At 42.5% G+C, this 16,013-nt stretch overlaps 1 protein-coding gene across 1 annotated transcript in view; it reads left to right on the top strand.

Annotated features, from left to right (window-relative positions):
- Window positions 1-13,211, top strand: part of LOC309547197 (heterogeneous nuclear ribonucleoprotein R-like) — an 81,207-nt gene extending 67,996 nt beyond the window's left edge. The window contains exons 7-9 of the mRNA XM_082246994.1: window positions 68-217; window positions 627-748; window positions 12,558-13,211. Coding sequence (XP_082103120.1) covers window positions 68-217; window positions 627-748; window positions 12,558-13,170 — 885 coding nt within the window. The 3' untranslated portion in view covers window positions 13,171-13,211. The remainder of the gene's footprint in view (window positions 1-67; window positions 218-626; window positions 749-12,557) is intronic.
- The last annotated feature ends 2,802 nt before the right edge of the window (window positions 13,212-16,013 follow it).

Genomic DNA, 16,013 nt, shown 5'->3' with positions numbered 1-16,013 from the left:
TGCTCGTACAAGATGTCAGAGGTATTTAAAGTGTAACAGGGCATTTAGTTCCTTTTTTTCTTTTTAGGTCAAAGTACTTTTTGTGAGAAACCTGTCTTCCACGGTAACTGAGGAAACCCTGGAGAAGGCTTTTTCAGTGTTTGGAAAGCTGGAGCGGGTGAAGAAGCTAAAAGATTATGCCTTTGTACACTTTGAGGAGAGAGACTCTGCAGTCAGGGTGAGATTAATTAATGATTTTCAGAAACCAAGCTGGTAAGAATGATAAAGGGGAAATTTTGTTTATGTAGCTGTGTATTCAAAATATTGCAAACAGTTCTACTGTGGTCCATACAGTTTTTATGCTTAGTTTATTACTAACATTTTAAGTGGAACTCATTTTTCAGTAGACTGGGAAGAATATGGGAGTAATGATGCCAGTAGTAAATGCAGCATAACCATTACAAACATATTCTTTTGTAGAATTCCTCTGATTTTGTTTTGTCATAAACAAGCAGGACCTTGCCTTCAGCATTTTTTTTTAGTCTGATGGTTTTAGGTTGGTGCCATTCCCATCTATCGCTGTGCTTGCTTAATGTTGGGTTACCTTATTGCTTTTGGATATTTAGTCCTATCAATTTCCATAAAAGGCAATGGATGAAATGAATGGAACAGACTTGGAAGGAGAAGAAATTGAAATAGTATTGGCAAAACCCCCAGACAAGAAGAGGAAAGAGCGGCAGGCAGCTCGACAAGCTTCTCGCGGTCCCATGTGAGTATATTTCTTGTATTTTCTTGTCAAGGCACATTAACCAAAAATAAACCCCAAACAACCCATTTAGTACATCTCTGGAATACATGTTTTATCCCTGTAGAAACATTGCCATTACCAAAAAATATTTTTAAGTTGTAGAAATATGTCCTGTTTCTACCCTACTCTCTGACATGACATCACATGACATGACATCACAGTGAGGGGCGCTTACTGGAACAACTGTGCATGACAACCAGTTGGCTTCTAGCTTTCATTTTCTCTGAACAAGCTGAAGTTAGAGGCTGCTTGGCTGCCATGCACTGCTGCTTCAGTTTTAGTAAATGCCCCACACTGTATTTTTGGCTCTGTTTTCCAAAGCATGGGGTTTCAGCCTATCCTACTTTATTTCTCATGTTTTACAAAGAACACAGAACTTTCCTCCCCCTCCTCATCTCCATAACCACCTCATGCACAGACAGAGAGCACAGAAAGTTATCGACTTACAAAATTTATGGCAAAATCAACAGGTATTGTTTACACTTATCAAAAAAAAAAGGAACAAAACACTTTCAATGGTATGATTAGCAGCCCAAAAGGAAGCAAATAAAAAAAGGTTCATTTCTAGAGTTTACATACCCATTAAAGGAAACGTTTACCTTTTATTAAAAAATAATAAATACACATTTTCAAAAGCATTCTTTTTTTTTATTGGGAGCTTGCAAAGCCTTTCAACCATGATCAGCAGATCAGGGGTGTAAGCTTAGGCTCCTGCTCACTGTCGGTGTAGCTGTCAGCCCGTACTTGTACAGGCAAACCGTTAACTGAATGACAGGAAGAATCAATAAAAACTGCCTAGAAATCTCACTAGTGCACTGGTAGTTAATTGAGAACTACTTGTACTTCATTAGTTCACAGAACTCTGTGAATAAATTATGCGTCCGTGTGGGCAGAGCCCCACGCAGCCACGTTCTCTTCAAATTGTGACAGGGGACGGGGGGAGAAGATCCCCGGCCCCTGTCACAATTAGAAGGGGAATCAGGCAGAGGCTTCAGGAGTGGGCATGTTCCTCCCTAAAAACAGGTGAAACGTGTTCCCAAAGGGGAACGAACATCTCTAATCCACAGATGATGCAAACCCCAATCTTCAATCTAGCGCTTCAGTGTTAAAGTGACTGTCCCCCGATAATCTGAATGGCCAAAAATGTGCCCAGGCATAGAAGATATTTAATACTAACCTCACCTGCTGATCACTGCTGTATTGCTGTGAGGAAATCTGATTTCTGATCCTTCGCCACACAGTGTGGTTATGTCTGCAATCTTACAACACTTTTACCTATATCGACGTAGAGGCCAGAGGAACCACAGTGCAAATGGGGGAACCAGGTCCAACATTGATCCGTGACCTAGGCAGCAGAAGAGGGGAGGATTAATATAATTTATTTTATATACATATATATATATATTTTTTTTAATGCATGGACCACATTTTGATTTTAGTGACAGGAGCCACTGTAGTAGTGCAGTCCTTCAAGATTTGCTTTAGATCTTTAATCTAGACAAGGACTTGAAAAACGTCAAAAATCGTGTTCTCAGGAGATAGTTTACATATTTTTCTAGTTTGATTCTTTTTAACAAGATGAATAAGCTGCTGTTCACACTGTAACAATCTGGTAATGTAATAAAACACTTCCAGGGGTATCTTAAGGGTAAATCTAGTTTTTCCCATGGTCAGGGCTTGCACATAAGAAACTTGTAGAATTCTGTGGTCTCCTTTCCAAGTGACCTCTGATTAGGGTCCTGCTTACGGCTGAGAGATTTGACACATTTAAAGCTTCATAAGGAGCACATTCAGTTCTTAGCACTAGATTATATGCAGTAGGCACTGTTCATACCTGAGGGCAGTGCTGCTTGAAGCTCTTTGCTCGAAAAAGCTTCTTTTGGGTCAGAATGGGGGCCAAAGGAGGAAAAAGTGGTTCTACTGAGGACACACGAACTAACTGTGTGTTTAGCAGGATTTAAACACTGCAGTGACCAATTGAACTGTGGCTTTTAAGAACTTTGTAAGTTCGGAGCTGTTAGTTAGGTTTCGGGAAGAAGCAATGGTTTTTGAACAGAAAGCACTTTACCCTTTAGGCATTTATAGTTTTGTTGGGTATTTGATGAAGCATTCCAAATGTAATGCTTATTTTACATCATCAACCTCTAGATGCATTTTAGGTTAGAGAAGGGGAGATGTTTATTGGAGTATGGGGAGGGCAGCATGGCAAAGTGATTACTTTGCAAAGGAATTTTTTTTTTTTTTTTTTTAGACTTCTGTGATTCCTTTTACAAAAGCACCTCCAGTAAGTTATTTGACTGCCTGATACCTGTTCTACACTTGCAAACTATGTTATAAGTGTTTGCACAGTATTTGACTATAAATATGACGTTTACTGGGCTCCCCTCACACCTCTTTAGACCAGAAAAGATGGCAGATGTCATTTTTATACCACAACACAAACATACTGGCTATAGAAACGCTTACATAATTATCTAAAAAAATGCATTTTATATACTCCATATTAAAGAGCCCCAACTTCCCTTTTAAATTCTTTCTTCAGCCTTTAAAAAAATGTTTTGCTCATATGCTTTTATTCAGGAAAACCTGTAAAGCACAATTCCCTGTAACATTGATGGCTTTTAATCCAGAGGAGGACATGCAGAGAGCCTATTGTAACCTGTGCAAAATTTGTATAAAAGCAGGAATAAACTGGAATGAAACATAGAGAACTTGAAATTTACTGTATCAACAAATTAGATGAGCTGCATATATGAAGGACTGTGCAAAGTGCATTAATCCAATAGTATTTCAGCTTATTTGTTCAAGTTTTATATTTGCAATTGGTTGCTTTGGGTTACTACAGTTTGCTGGATTTTATGCTGCCTTTTAAAGTAAGCTGAATATTTTATTGTTTTGTGTTTAGCATCTACTCATTTTAATGACTTCATAGAACAAATATCAAAGGGGAAATATAGTATGTTTTCAGCAAGCAGATATCTTGAGCTATTCTTAGTGTTTTGTTTTAAAATTGAGCTCCAGGCAGATATAAAAGGCACAAGGTATTGGAGCTCTGTATTAATGCTCCGCTGCCAGAGCAGTTTTAATTATTTAGGCCTAAAGATTAGTTAAACCCCCCAAAACATTATATATTTCATGAAAACCGAGGTCCTGGAGAAAATATAGTGCTAGATCTAATTTTTCTGACACACATTATTGGTGCATTGTTTTTTTATAACCACTTTCCAGTTGTAGGAAGGCATCCCTGGAGTGCACCTTGGACACAGCGGATCATAGATCAGGGAAAAGGGCCAATCACAGCGGCCTTTTACCACGTGATCGCAGTGTCCAATCACAAACTATAGCAGATGTAAACAGAACAGGTCTTTGCCTGTTCTAATAGCTCTTCTTCCCTCACACAGAGACCATGTGTGAGGGAAGGAAAGCCAGCTCTGTAAAGGGGAGCAGTGAGTACTGTGTTTTTTCAGTACAGTACACGGTGCCCATCATTGAAGAAGAAAAAATACTTATTTGCAAAATATTATAACAAACGAAGAAAATCCTGTGTTTTTTTTTGTTTGTTTTTTAACCTTTTAAAAACGTCAGCCTTTTTTAGTTTATTTGGCAAAAAAAGGAAGCACTGTTTTTTTTTTTTTAAAAAAATGATATCCATTACATTTAGGTACAGTGTTCGATGACAGTAAATTTAATTGGTTAAGTGCAAATTTTCTGTAAAAAATACACTAAAGGTAATTTTTAGAGCTCACATATGCAATACAATACCCAATTGTTCTAGGTGTCCATGAAAGCAATTGGGCAGTTTTAGAGCCACTTGGTTGCTTTTATCTGAATGCAAACAGTTGACTTGTGAGATATACACACAGTTAGAAGCTAGGAATGTGTGTGTAAAGTCTCCTGCTGCCACTGACATATGCCATACTTATACAAAAGTAAAAGGGTTTCCCTGTGTTTTTTTGTAAATGCATGCAGTGTAAGTACCTTAATCTGGTCACTTCAATTAGACTAAGCAAGAAGCAGCACAATGAGCCAATAAGTTGGGCTACAGTGCAAGAAACAAAAAATAAAAGCTCCCTTATATTTATTTCATCCGTGCAATAGGTGTTTGCCTGGAGTTCAGTTTTAAAAAAGCACAGATTGTCATTGCTACTTCTTATTTTGCAAATGCTAGTTCCCTGGTTGTCCGGTTTCCTTTTTTTAGCTTCAATACTTTATATCCTTTACCTGGAACAAGCATGCAAATAAGACTGTTGATTTTATTCTGACTTTACAGATATGTATGCATTCCTCAGGAAAAGTTGCCTCTAAAATATTTCTTGATGTGACTCTCGCACATGCTTTCCCTTTCATATCATTGTATTTAATATAGAAAATTGTATATTATTGACAGCTTTAGTCATGTAAGGTTTGAAACCCCCAGACTTGCAAAATGAGAAGGAACAAAAATGTACAATTGTGTAAAGCAAAAATAGAGCTTTTATATGTAATGAACACGTATGGTTGTCCCTATTTACATGCTTGATTACAAACTTTGGGCTTAAACAGAATTATTTAAAATACTTCAACATAAATTAGGTTTTTTCTATCGTCCATTGACAGACGCAGCTTCATCTTCATGAGCTGTGTGGGTTATGCTGCCACCTGCAGGAGTAGCCTAGGCAGTACATTAGTACAAAGTTTTAGAATATACACGCCCACAGGCTGTCCCTCCAGACATAACTGTCACAGACACAGCCCAGCACATCAGTTTGTTTCTGCCTAGAGAAGGAGTAGGACCTAGGTTTCCTGCTATTATTCCAGTCTCCGTTTTTTTTATTCTTTTCAGAATATTTTCTTTTATTTCTATTTACTCAGTTGCTAGCTAGTGTTCAGGGAAGAATTTTCCTGGTGATCTACAAGCAACGATGCAGGCTCGGGCTTCACACTGGATAATCTAGATCCTTATGGTCCCCTCAGCCTGGCCTACGAGCGTGAGCAGGTTATAGTCCCGACCTAGGCCTAGCCACGACAGTGCCCCCTTTCCGGATGCCTCGCTGGGACGCGACGACCTGGAATGTCCTGAGTCGCAGCATACCCCCCTCGGCTGGCAGGAACCCCACTTCGGGTGGGAGGCAGTCTGCCCGGAGCAGAGCCCACCCGGTCCATGGTATGGTGAGTAAATGTGGCCCCTTTGCCCCTGCTGGCTTTGGGGGGGGGGGGAGATGTGGGCCCTCTTCTGGGGATAATCGGATTTGTGCCTCCCAAAAGATCCTCCTGGCCTGCCCCGGTGCCCGGTCTGTGTGTCCTATCCTCCCCACTTCCCTGTCCCTGCGGTGGCTGTGTGTCTGGAGCGTCTGGCACCTGGGGGGGGGGGGGGGGAGGTGTGGGTGTGACATGGTACCTTGGGTTCCTGTTGTGGTTCCTGAGGCTTCCATGTGTCGGTCCCTAGCCGCATTGGCTCGCCATGGGCGCCACCATCTTTAGTGTGGGCAATGTGAATTTTTCCTCATAGACTTGTATGGGGCAGCCATTTTCCCTGAGTTTCCTGTTGATCTGTATGGGCAACCATTTTTGTGTAGCTCTTGTGCTATGCTGAGCAGCGTGACCTTTCCTCAGACGACATCTCTTCATGTGCATTTTTTTTCTGCTGCTTGCCGAGGTCACTTCCTGTCTTTCTGTTCATGCTGCTGGAACGATCAGGAGGACGGTTTGTCTGAGGGGGTACAGTACTTGGGGGTCCCTGCGGACGTATCCTTGCACATTCTGCTGTCAGTTTAGTTCAAGGGGTTCCCTGCAGACAGCTGTGTTCGGTGGTGGGTGCCGCGATTAGCGCTCTTAAAGCGTCTGTACTCTGGTTTTTGCAAATTGCAATATGGAGTCCCAAACAGTGATATCACCCTCAGACCTACTCTGTGCGTCTCCTGGACAGTCCGGGTAGCAGTCGCTGGTCGCGATTTCAGCTGCCCTGGAAAGCCTGGCGACTAAAGTTGATTTAGTCATGAAAAAGGTTGATAGCTGAAAACAGCCGCTGCCTTCTCTATCTATGGAGGTGTCCTGATTCAGAGGCTGAAGAGGTTGCCCCGGATGTTCCCCTACCTGAGGGGTCGCTGTACTTGCAGTCAGATGGTGAAGAGGACCTGTCTTCAGCTGCAGCGCGGGAATGCGCTTTAGTGGAAGCCCAGATTATTTCAGTATGTGACACTTTAAAATTGGCGGATGAGCCCTCGGCGGGGACGCGGGTGGCTTTTGGCTCCCAGAAGTCTCAAGAAAGCTGGCAAGGTTTTCCCTTGTCCCGACACTTTTCACGATATTGTGAATGACCAATCATGGCGAGTTAAGTACGTGTTCGTTGCGCCAAAATGAATTAAATGCCGGTATCCTTTTGCTAAAAAGGTCTCCCAATGGTTGGACAGTGCCACCTAAAGTGGACCATCCTGTCTCCAGATTAAACAAATCTACCCTTGTGCCTGTGGATGATTCCCTGGTCTTTACGGACCCAGTGGACAGGTAGGTGAAATCCCTTTCCCACCATCTTTTCGAGTTGGTGGGTTCCATTTTGAAACTGGTGTTTGTGTTGGTTTTAGTCTCTGACGACAGAGTGGATTAGGGGTTTGCGGGAGTCTTTGGACCCCGAGACTGTTCCTCCGGAACAGCTGGAACTGTTGGACCAGGTGATCCAGGCTCTGGTGTTCTTGGGTGATGCGTCTATGGATGCGGCTCCCCTGGTAGCCAGGGTTTCGGCTTTGGGCATTGCCTTGAGACGCATGGTTTGGCTGAAGAGCTGGTCGGGTGACCAAACTTCTAAGAAGGCCCTAGCTGACCGCCCCTTTCTGGGAGAGCGTTTGGTGACTCATTGGATGAGTTGATCAAGGGCTTGACTGGTGGGAAGAGTACTCTTCTTCCTCAATCCTCCAAGGGGAAGGCTCCCCGTACTAAGCTGGGTCCTTCTTTTTCTGCTCGCAAGCATTTTTTTCATGCCCCCGGGGCGCAAGATAAAGGTAAGCCATTCAGAGCTTCTGGAGGGGCTAAAAAGCATTGGGGCAAGCCCAAGGACGGTGAGTTAGGTGCTGCTGACAGGGTCTCTTCAGCATGAAAGGGCGCTCTCATCCGGCTCATGGGTGGGGGGACATCTGCGCTTCTTTCGGGAACCCTGAACTTCCTTCATTAGGGACAATTGGGAAAGCAAACTGATTTATTCCGGGTACAAGATCGAATTTTGGTCCCGGCCAGGGGACAGATTTTTTTCAGTCAAATCTTCACCTGTCTTCAGAGCGTTTGAAGGATCTGCGGGAGGCTGTGCGAGATCTCCTGGCTCAAGGGGTGATTGTGCCGGTTCCTCAGAAGGAACGCTCTCAAGGTTTCTATTCATACCTGTTCACGGTGCCCAGAAAAGAGGGCAATGTGCGCCCAGTTCTGGACCTCAAGGCTCTGAACCGCTTTGTGCGGGTGCAGACGTTTTAGATGAAGTCCATTCAGTCAGTGGTGGCATCATTGAATCAGGATTTTCTGGCCTCCATTGACCTCAAAGATGCGTATCTCCACGTCCCCATTTTGGAGGGACACCAGAGATTTCTCCACTTTTGCAGAGTTTGTGGTGTTACCCTTTGGTCTCACCTTAGCTCTTAGAGTATTTATCAAGGTCCCGGCCCCAGTGCTGGCCTTGTTACGTCAGCGGGGTATCTCAATTGTGGGATATCTGGATGATCTCCTGTTGCGAGCAGTCTCCCACTCGGAAATTCTTTCAGGAATTCGGGTGGATGATCAATTTAAAATAATCTGCTCTGACGCCTTCAGTACAGGTCACTTATCTGGGGCTGACTTTCGACTCTGCTCTGGTGAGGGTCTTTCTCCCCCCTGGACAAACCTCAGAAGCTGCAAAAAGCAGTCAGGTTGCTGATGGAGACCAATCAGTCCTCCGTACGGGCTTGCATACGGGCCCTGGGTCTGATGGTTTCGACCTTCGAAGCAGTCCTGTTTGCTCAGTCTCACTCGAGATCCTTGCAAAAGGAGATTCTGGCAAAATGGAACAGAGATCCTCAGTCGTTGGACCAGAAGATTAGCTTGAGCCATCTTACAAAGGCGGCTCTTTATTGACGGCTCCAGTCTCCTGTCCTGTGCCAGGGCAAGTCATTCCTGCTGGTGTTTTGGACGGTGGTTACCACGGACACCAGCCTGTCAAACTGGGGCTGAGTGCTGGGGAAGCTCTGTGACCAGGGGATATGGGCATCGGAGGAGTCTTCCTTGCCGATCAATATCTGGAGCTGAGAGTGATCAAGCTCTGCCTGCTTCACTCTCCGGTTCGGATTCATTCGGCAATGCCACGGCCATGGCTTACATAAATCATCAAGGGGGCACCAGGAGTGCTCTGGCGGCCAAGGAGGTGGCTGAGATTCTTATTTGGGCGGAAGCCAATGTTCCTGCTCTTTCCGCAGTCCACATTACGGGTGTGGAGAATTGGCAGGTGAATTACCTGAGTCGTCAGGTGTTGGATCAAGGGAAATGGTCCCTTCATCCAGAGGTGTTTTATCTCCTGTGTCCGGTGGGGGCCCCGGACATGGATCTGTTTTGCGTCCCACTTCAACAGAAAACAGCAGTTTGTGGCCAGGTCTCGGGATCCTTTGACCGACGCCACAGATGCTCTGGTGGCTCCTTGGATCCAGTATCAGCTGATTTTTGCCTTTCCTCTGCTTGTACTCCTGCCATTCCGGTCATTCTGGTGGCACCAGACTGGCCTCGGCGGTCTTGGTACGCAGAGCTTGTAAAAATGGTCGTGGATCCTCCATGGTGTCTTCCTCTGCTGGAAGATCTACTTTTTCAAGGACCGATCTTCCATCTTGCTTTATGGTCGCTGGCTTTAGTGGCTTGGCTGTTGAAAGCAAGGTGTTAAAGGATAGAGGTCTCTCTGACTCGGTGATTCCAACTCTTTTGAAGGCCAGGAAGTCGACTGCCAGGAAGATCTATCATCGTGCGTGGAAATCGTACATTTCATGGTGTGAATCGCATCAACTTCACCCTCGTTTTCTGTAGCTAGGGTTTTGGGCTTTTTACAAAAAGGGGTTGAGCAGCGCTTGGCATTGGGTACTATCAAGGGCCAGGTGTCGGCCTTGGCTATTTACTTCCAACATCCGTTGGCTACTAATAGCTTGATTTGCACTTTCATCCAGGGGGTGCATCATCTTGCTCCTCCGAGGAGATCCCTGTTGCTGCCATGGGATCTCAATCTGGGTTTGTCTGTTCTTCAAAAAAAGTCTCCCTTTGAGAATATATTAGGGAGATTTCTCTGCTTTCCTAGTAACAGAAGGTTCCCTTCCTAGTGGCTATCAATTCTGCTTGCAGAGTTTCTGAGTTGGCGGTGCTATCCTGTCTGCCTTTTTTGGTGGTCCACAGGGATAAAGTGGTCCTTCGGCCAAAACCGTCTTTTCTCCCTAAGGTGGTGTTGGATTTTCATCTTAATGAAGACATTGTGTTGCCTTCCTTATGTCCTAAGCCTCAACATCCCAAGGAGATTGCCTTGCACTCTCTGGATATGTTTCAGGTGAAAAGGGTTTATCTGACAGTTACTGAGTCCTTTTGAAAATCGGGGTCTTTTCCTTCCGGATGGTCCTCGCAAAGGTTTGGCTGCGGCCATTTCGAGATGGATCAGGCAGACGGTTGTTCAGGCTTATTTACTCGAGGGTCAGGTTCCTCCTTTCCCTGTGAAGACTCATTCTACTAGAGCGCTGAGGGCTTCTTGGGCTTTTCACCATCAGGCCTCGGTTGCACAAATTTGTAAGGCAGCGCCTTTGGTTGTCTTGTGTACACCTTTACCAAATTTTACAAGGTGGATTTGTTGGCTTCTTCGGATGCCTCTTTTGGCCGCAAGGTTTGGCAGGCTGCTGTTTTTGTAAGAGAATGTTTTTTTTTTTTTTCTTAGCCTCTTGGGGATCTTTACCTGGATGAGCTCATGTTGTTTTGGTTGAGCTTCATGTTACCCAGTTGGCTAGGTTTAGCTTTGGAGTTTACGTTGCTTTCTGGTTGCGTTTTCCCACCCCTCATGCCTATACTGCTTTGGGATGTCCCACACAGCTCATGAAAATAAGGCTGCACCTGTCAGTGGACGAGAGAGAAATAAGAGAAAAAACATTTAGAAACCCTATACAATCCCTTTTCAAGTTAGCATGATGTAGCAATTGCTAATTACAAGTATACAGTAGGGAAAATAATTATTTGATCCCCTGCAGATTTTGTAAGTTTGCCCACATACAAAGAAATAAAGGCTCTATAATTTTTATCATAGGTGTATTTAAAATGATAGAGACAGCATATCAACCAAAAGTCCAGAAAAAACAAATGTTATAAATTGAGTTGCAGTTCGTTGAGTAAAATCAATATTTGATCCCCAACCAAAACATGACTTGGTACTTGGTGGAGAAACCCTTGTTAGCAAGCACAGAGTAAAGACGTTTCTTGTAGTTGGTTACCAGGTTTGCACACATCTCAGGAGGGATTTCGGACTACTCTTCTTTACAGACCGTTTCTAAATCCTTAGATTTCCTGGCTGTCGCTTGGCAACTCAGTTTCAGCTCCCTCCATACATTTTCTATAGGATTAAGGTCTGAAGACTGACTAGGCCACTCTATGACCTTAATATGCTTCTTCTTGAGCCACTCCTTTGTTGCCTTGGCGGTAAGTTTTGGGTCATGGTCATGCTGGAATACCCATCTTCAGTGTTTCAAAATTCTTCAATACATTGCCCCGGCAATTTAGTATTTAATGCAGCAAAGTACCTTTTAGCAGAGAAACAGCCCCAAAAGATCATGTTACCACCTCCGTGCTTGACTGTAGGGATTGTGTTCTTAGGGTCATAGTCAGCATTTTTCTTCCTCCAAACACGGCGAGTCGAGTTAATGCCAAAGAGCTCAATTTTGGTCTCCTCTGACCACAGCACTTTCTCCCAATCCTTCTCTGAATCATTTAGATGTTCATTGTCAAACTCCAGACCTGTATATATGCCTTCTTGAGGCGCTGCAGGATTTCAATTCATGACAGTGTATTGTGTTACCAATAGTTTGTTTGATAAATGTGGTCCCAACTGCCTTGGGGTCATTCGCAAGCTCCAGCCGTGTAGTTTTGGGCTTATCCCTCACTTTTCTCATGATCATCCTTACCCCCATGAGGCGAAATCTTGCATGGAGCTCCAGACCGAGGGCGATTGATGAATATTTTGTATTTTTTTCAATTGCGAATGATCGTTTCAACAGTTGTCTCCTTCTCACCAAGCTTCTTGCTGATGGTCCTGTAGCCCATTCCAGTCTTGTGCAGGTCTGCAATCTTGTAACTGACCTCCTTTTGACAGCTCTTTGGTCTTGCCTGTGCAGGTTAGGTTGGATTGTAAGAGATTCTGTGGACAGGTCTCTTTTATACACAGTTGTCATTGGAAGCACCTTCTTAAATTGACAGGAGAAATCTGTGTTCCACATGAGCACATACTGTAGCCAGTCTGTGGGAGCTAGATTTATTGTTGGTTGGTAGGAGACCAAATACTTAATTTACTCACCGAACTGCAACCTAATTTATTACCTTTGTATTGTGGTGTTTCTGGATTTTTGGTTGATATTCTGTCTCTATACACCTATGATAAAATTAGACCGTTCATTTCTTTGTAAGTGGGCAAACTTACAAATTCTGCAGGGGATCAAATACTTATTTTCCCCACTGTACTATAGCTATTTTTTTTTTTAATCCATTGCATTTGTGTTTCTTGTGATTCTAGTAAAAATGCTTGCTTGTGCTTATACTTGGTTTATATTCATAGGTATGATGATTTTTACTATTATCCCCCTCCTCGTATGCCTCCTCCAGGCAGAGGCAGGGGCCGTGGAGGCAGAGGTGGCTATGCTTATCCCCAAGATTACTATGGCTATGAAGATTACTATGATGATTATTATGCATTCGATTACCATGACTACCGCGGTGGATATGATGACCCATACTATGGTTATGATGATGCATACCCTTTGCGAGGGAGAGGCGGAAGAGGTGGTAGAGGTGCACCTCCACCACCTAGAGGTAGAGCAGCTCCACCCCAACGTGGAGGGCGCTCAAATTTTTTACAAAGGGGTTCTCCCATGGGCCCTCCTAGAGGATCCAGAGGTGGACGTGGTGGGCCTTCTCAACAATCACAACGAGGTCGGAATTTGCGTGGTAACCGTGGAAATAGAGGTGGGAATGTTGGTGGAAAAAGAAAGGCAGACGGGTACAGTCAGCCAGATTCCAAACGTCGTCAGACCAACAATCAGCAGAATTGGGGAAGCCAGCCCATAGCCCAGCAGCCACTGCAGCAAGGCGGTGATTATTCTGGTAACTATGGTTATAGTAATGACAACCAGGAATTTTATCAGGATTCTTATGGGCAGCAGTGGAAATAGGAAAGGCTAAAACCACACATTTTTTCATCATTCAAGCACCTACAATTATATATATTTACATACCAACAAACACATAGGGTTCAGTAGCTACTGCAGTCTTTTTTACTAGGCCTTGTGTTGGATTACTATCCTGTAAATACCTTCTTTTTTTTTTTTTTTTTCTTTAGTTTGTTTTATTGGTGTCCACCAAGCAAGCATTGGTACAATTCTGAAAACTCGTGTAGGGTTCGTTTAAACTAAAAACCAAGCCCCAGATGTGAGTTTTCTGCTTGACTAAATGTTTACACACATTTTTAGACTGTGATCATTTTTTTGGATTAAACACTGATATTTTAGTTTGGGTGATAGCACCCCTCTTAAAGTGATTAGGGGATACCAGTGTTTTTCTTGGTTTTTAGGAATTTGTTAGAAGGCTTAGGACTTTGTTTTTGGGGACGGTAAATGTATTGTGCTGAATTTGTAGTTTATTTTGCTAGTTGTCCCTTAAAGGACACCTGTCCTGAGAGAAATCTATATGGGATACCATTGCAGACCTCCCTGTAAACATGCTAGTTAAGCTGATTGTGGCTTCAGTTCTTTTTGAGTCCCTGACTCTGGCAAGAATTCAGCAATTGCCAGTCCTAATCTGCATGCATGGAAAGTAATGAAATTAGGGGTCTGGCGGTCTGCAATGGCAGCTTGAGTAGTTCTCTCATGATAAGTCACCCTAAAGAGATTCTCCAGAAAAAAAAATTGAAGGAAAATTTTGTCACCAGAAAAAATACTGAAAGTTCCATTACATGTTAGAGTTCTGTGATACACAGTTGGCTAATTTACTTGTGCAGGGGATCTAAGGCTGTGTGAGCTCTGGTCTGAAATTCCACACCAAATAAATGGACTGGTCATTCAAGATCTGTTTGGGTATTTGTATCTCATGGCTTCCACAAAAAGTTTGTTTCCAATGCGCAGGTCAGCAATTTGGACCACACACAGCCCTTTTTTCCTCTTTATGCAGCATAATTAGCCGATGACTGCATATCTCAGGACAGTCCACGCAAGATAAACTTTTTGTTTTCCTGAAGAACCTCTGTTTGTCAATCTGAATAATGATGTACATAAGTGTAAACACTAGAGTCTTCTGTAGTTTTAATAGCTGTCTTTATAAGCATTTTAAAGTTTTGTGTAACTGTTTTGCATTCCTAGGTATAGGTTAATTTTATTATTTTTTTTATACAACTTCACATTTTTTGGAAGGGAAACAAGTTTTACCAAATTGTTTGGTTATGGCTCTACAAGCCTCTACAGTTTGTTCTGTGACTGTATATTAAGTTTTCTTGTTCATGTACAATTTCAATAAAAACTACAAAAAAAAAGTTTAAAACTAAAACCCACTGCAAACAACCACACCATTTCCATACATGGTTGTATCTTATTAAAAAGGAAAAAAGAGAAAACTAATTCTGAGTTGTGATTCTTGCAACAAACACAATCCTGAGGATGGACTGCATATGTGAGTGATCAAATACTTTTATTTAGGGGACACTGCAAATTTAAACACACAAACCAATCTTAAATGATTCCAATAATTGTCATGAAAAGGTCATTAGTTGTCTTTAAAAATGGTGAACTGGTGCTTCCTAAATCACATTTCTAATTTCCAGAATTGAATTACGCATGAATAAATATGTATTGCACATATTCTTGATAACAAACACATGAGCAGCTCCAAAAAGGAATAGAATAGCAAGGGCAGGATCTCCTTACCTTTCTTTTTTATCATATTTTTTGAGAAGTAGAAGTAAAGGCAAAGCTATTTTTTTCATGGCTAGAGTAAGGGAGAGTTATAACTCCTGTCAATTATTGCCTATTCTGGAGATTTCCCTTCACTTCCTGTCCCATAGCCAGGAGGTATTCTCCAAAGTGAGGCAATCACTGGTTGTCACCAGAATTAGTGTCCCCATTGGAAGTTTTCCCCTCCAAATACTGTTCTGGTGACAACCCAAAATATGTAATTTCCTTTTACTTGGTGATAATTCACCAGAACAGATGGAGAGGGGGTAAATCTCCTTCAAAAGGAAACAAACGGCAATAGAAACCTGACAGGTAATAATGACTAGATTTGTATTTGTACCTTTTTTTTGGCACATTAGCAATTTCCTGGTGGCTACCAAATCATTAGTAGTGTGTACTAACTGCAACAACAAGGTTTCTACAACAATAAATGTACTTTTTTTCTTTTTTTTTTTTAGCCGTTTATTGTGAAATCTGACATGCAGAGGAAATGACACAGGATTTAAATGGTTGCTTGTATCATCTTATAGGAAAACTTGTTCATTTCTGATACAAATTTTTTTTTTTTATTTTGGTATTCTAACTTGTACCTTAAAGCAAATATAAACCCAAAATAAGAAATATAACGTGGCTTACCAACCCTTGGATGTGGTAGCTGTATTCGGTTTTCTTGACATAAGTGACAAAGCTTGAAGGCAGCGAAGACTTTTAAAGTAGTTATAGCAACAGTATTTTTTCCCTTTTTTTTTTTTTTTGTTTTATTATTCTAATATAGGATTTATATATATATATATATACGCAGAAAAATCCTTAGTATTGTAAGTTGCCCCTGTGGTTGTTAAATGGTTTGTCCCAACACTATGTGCCACTTTTGCTCGATAGTCTAGTCTGTTAAAAGAAGTTGAAAAATAAGACTGACTGTCAGGATCAAAGGGTAATTAAACTAAGTGGGGGGGGGGGGGGGGGGTCTCAGAAAATCAAACACTGCTGTGTTAATGCTAGTGACAGACTGCATAATAATCTCATATTTTTTTTTTTTTTGTCCATAGTTTCACTTTAAAGAAATCTGGTCA

This window comes from Pelophylax lessonae (genome assembly GCF_965119305.1).
Source record: "Pelophylax lessonae genome assembly, chromosome: 2".
In the NCBI taxonomy this organism is placed as follows: Eukaryota; Metazoa; Chordata; class Amphibia; order Anura; family Ranidae; genus Pelophylax; species Pelophylax lessonae.
The sequence above is the reverse complement of the archived record's forward strand: the minus strand, read 5'-3'. Positions and strand labels throughout refer to the sequence as shown.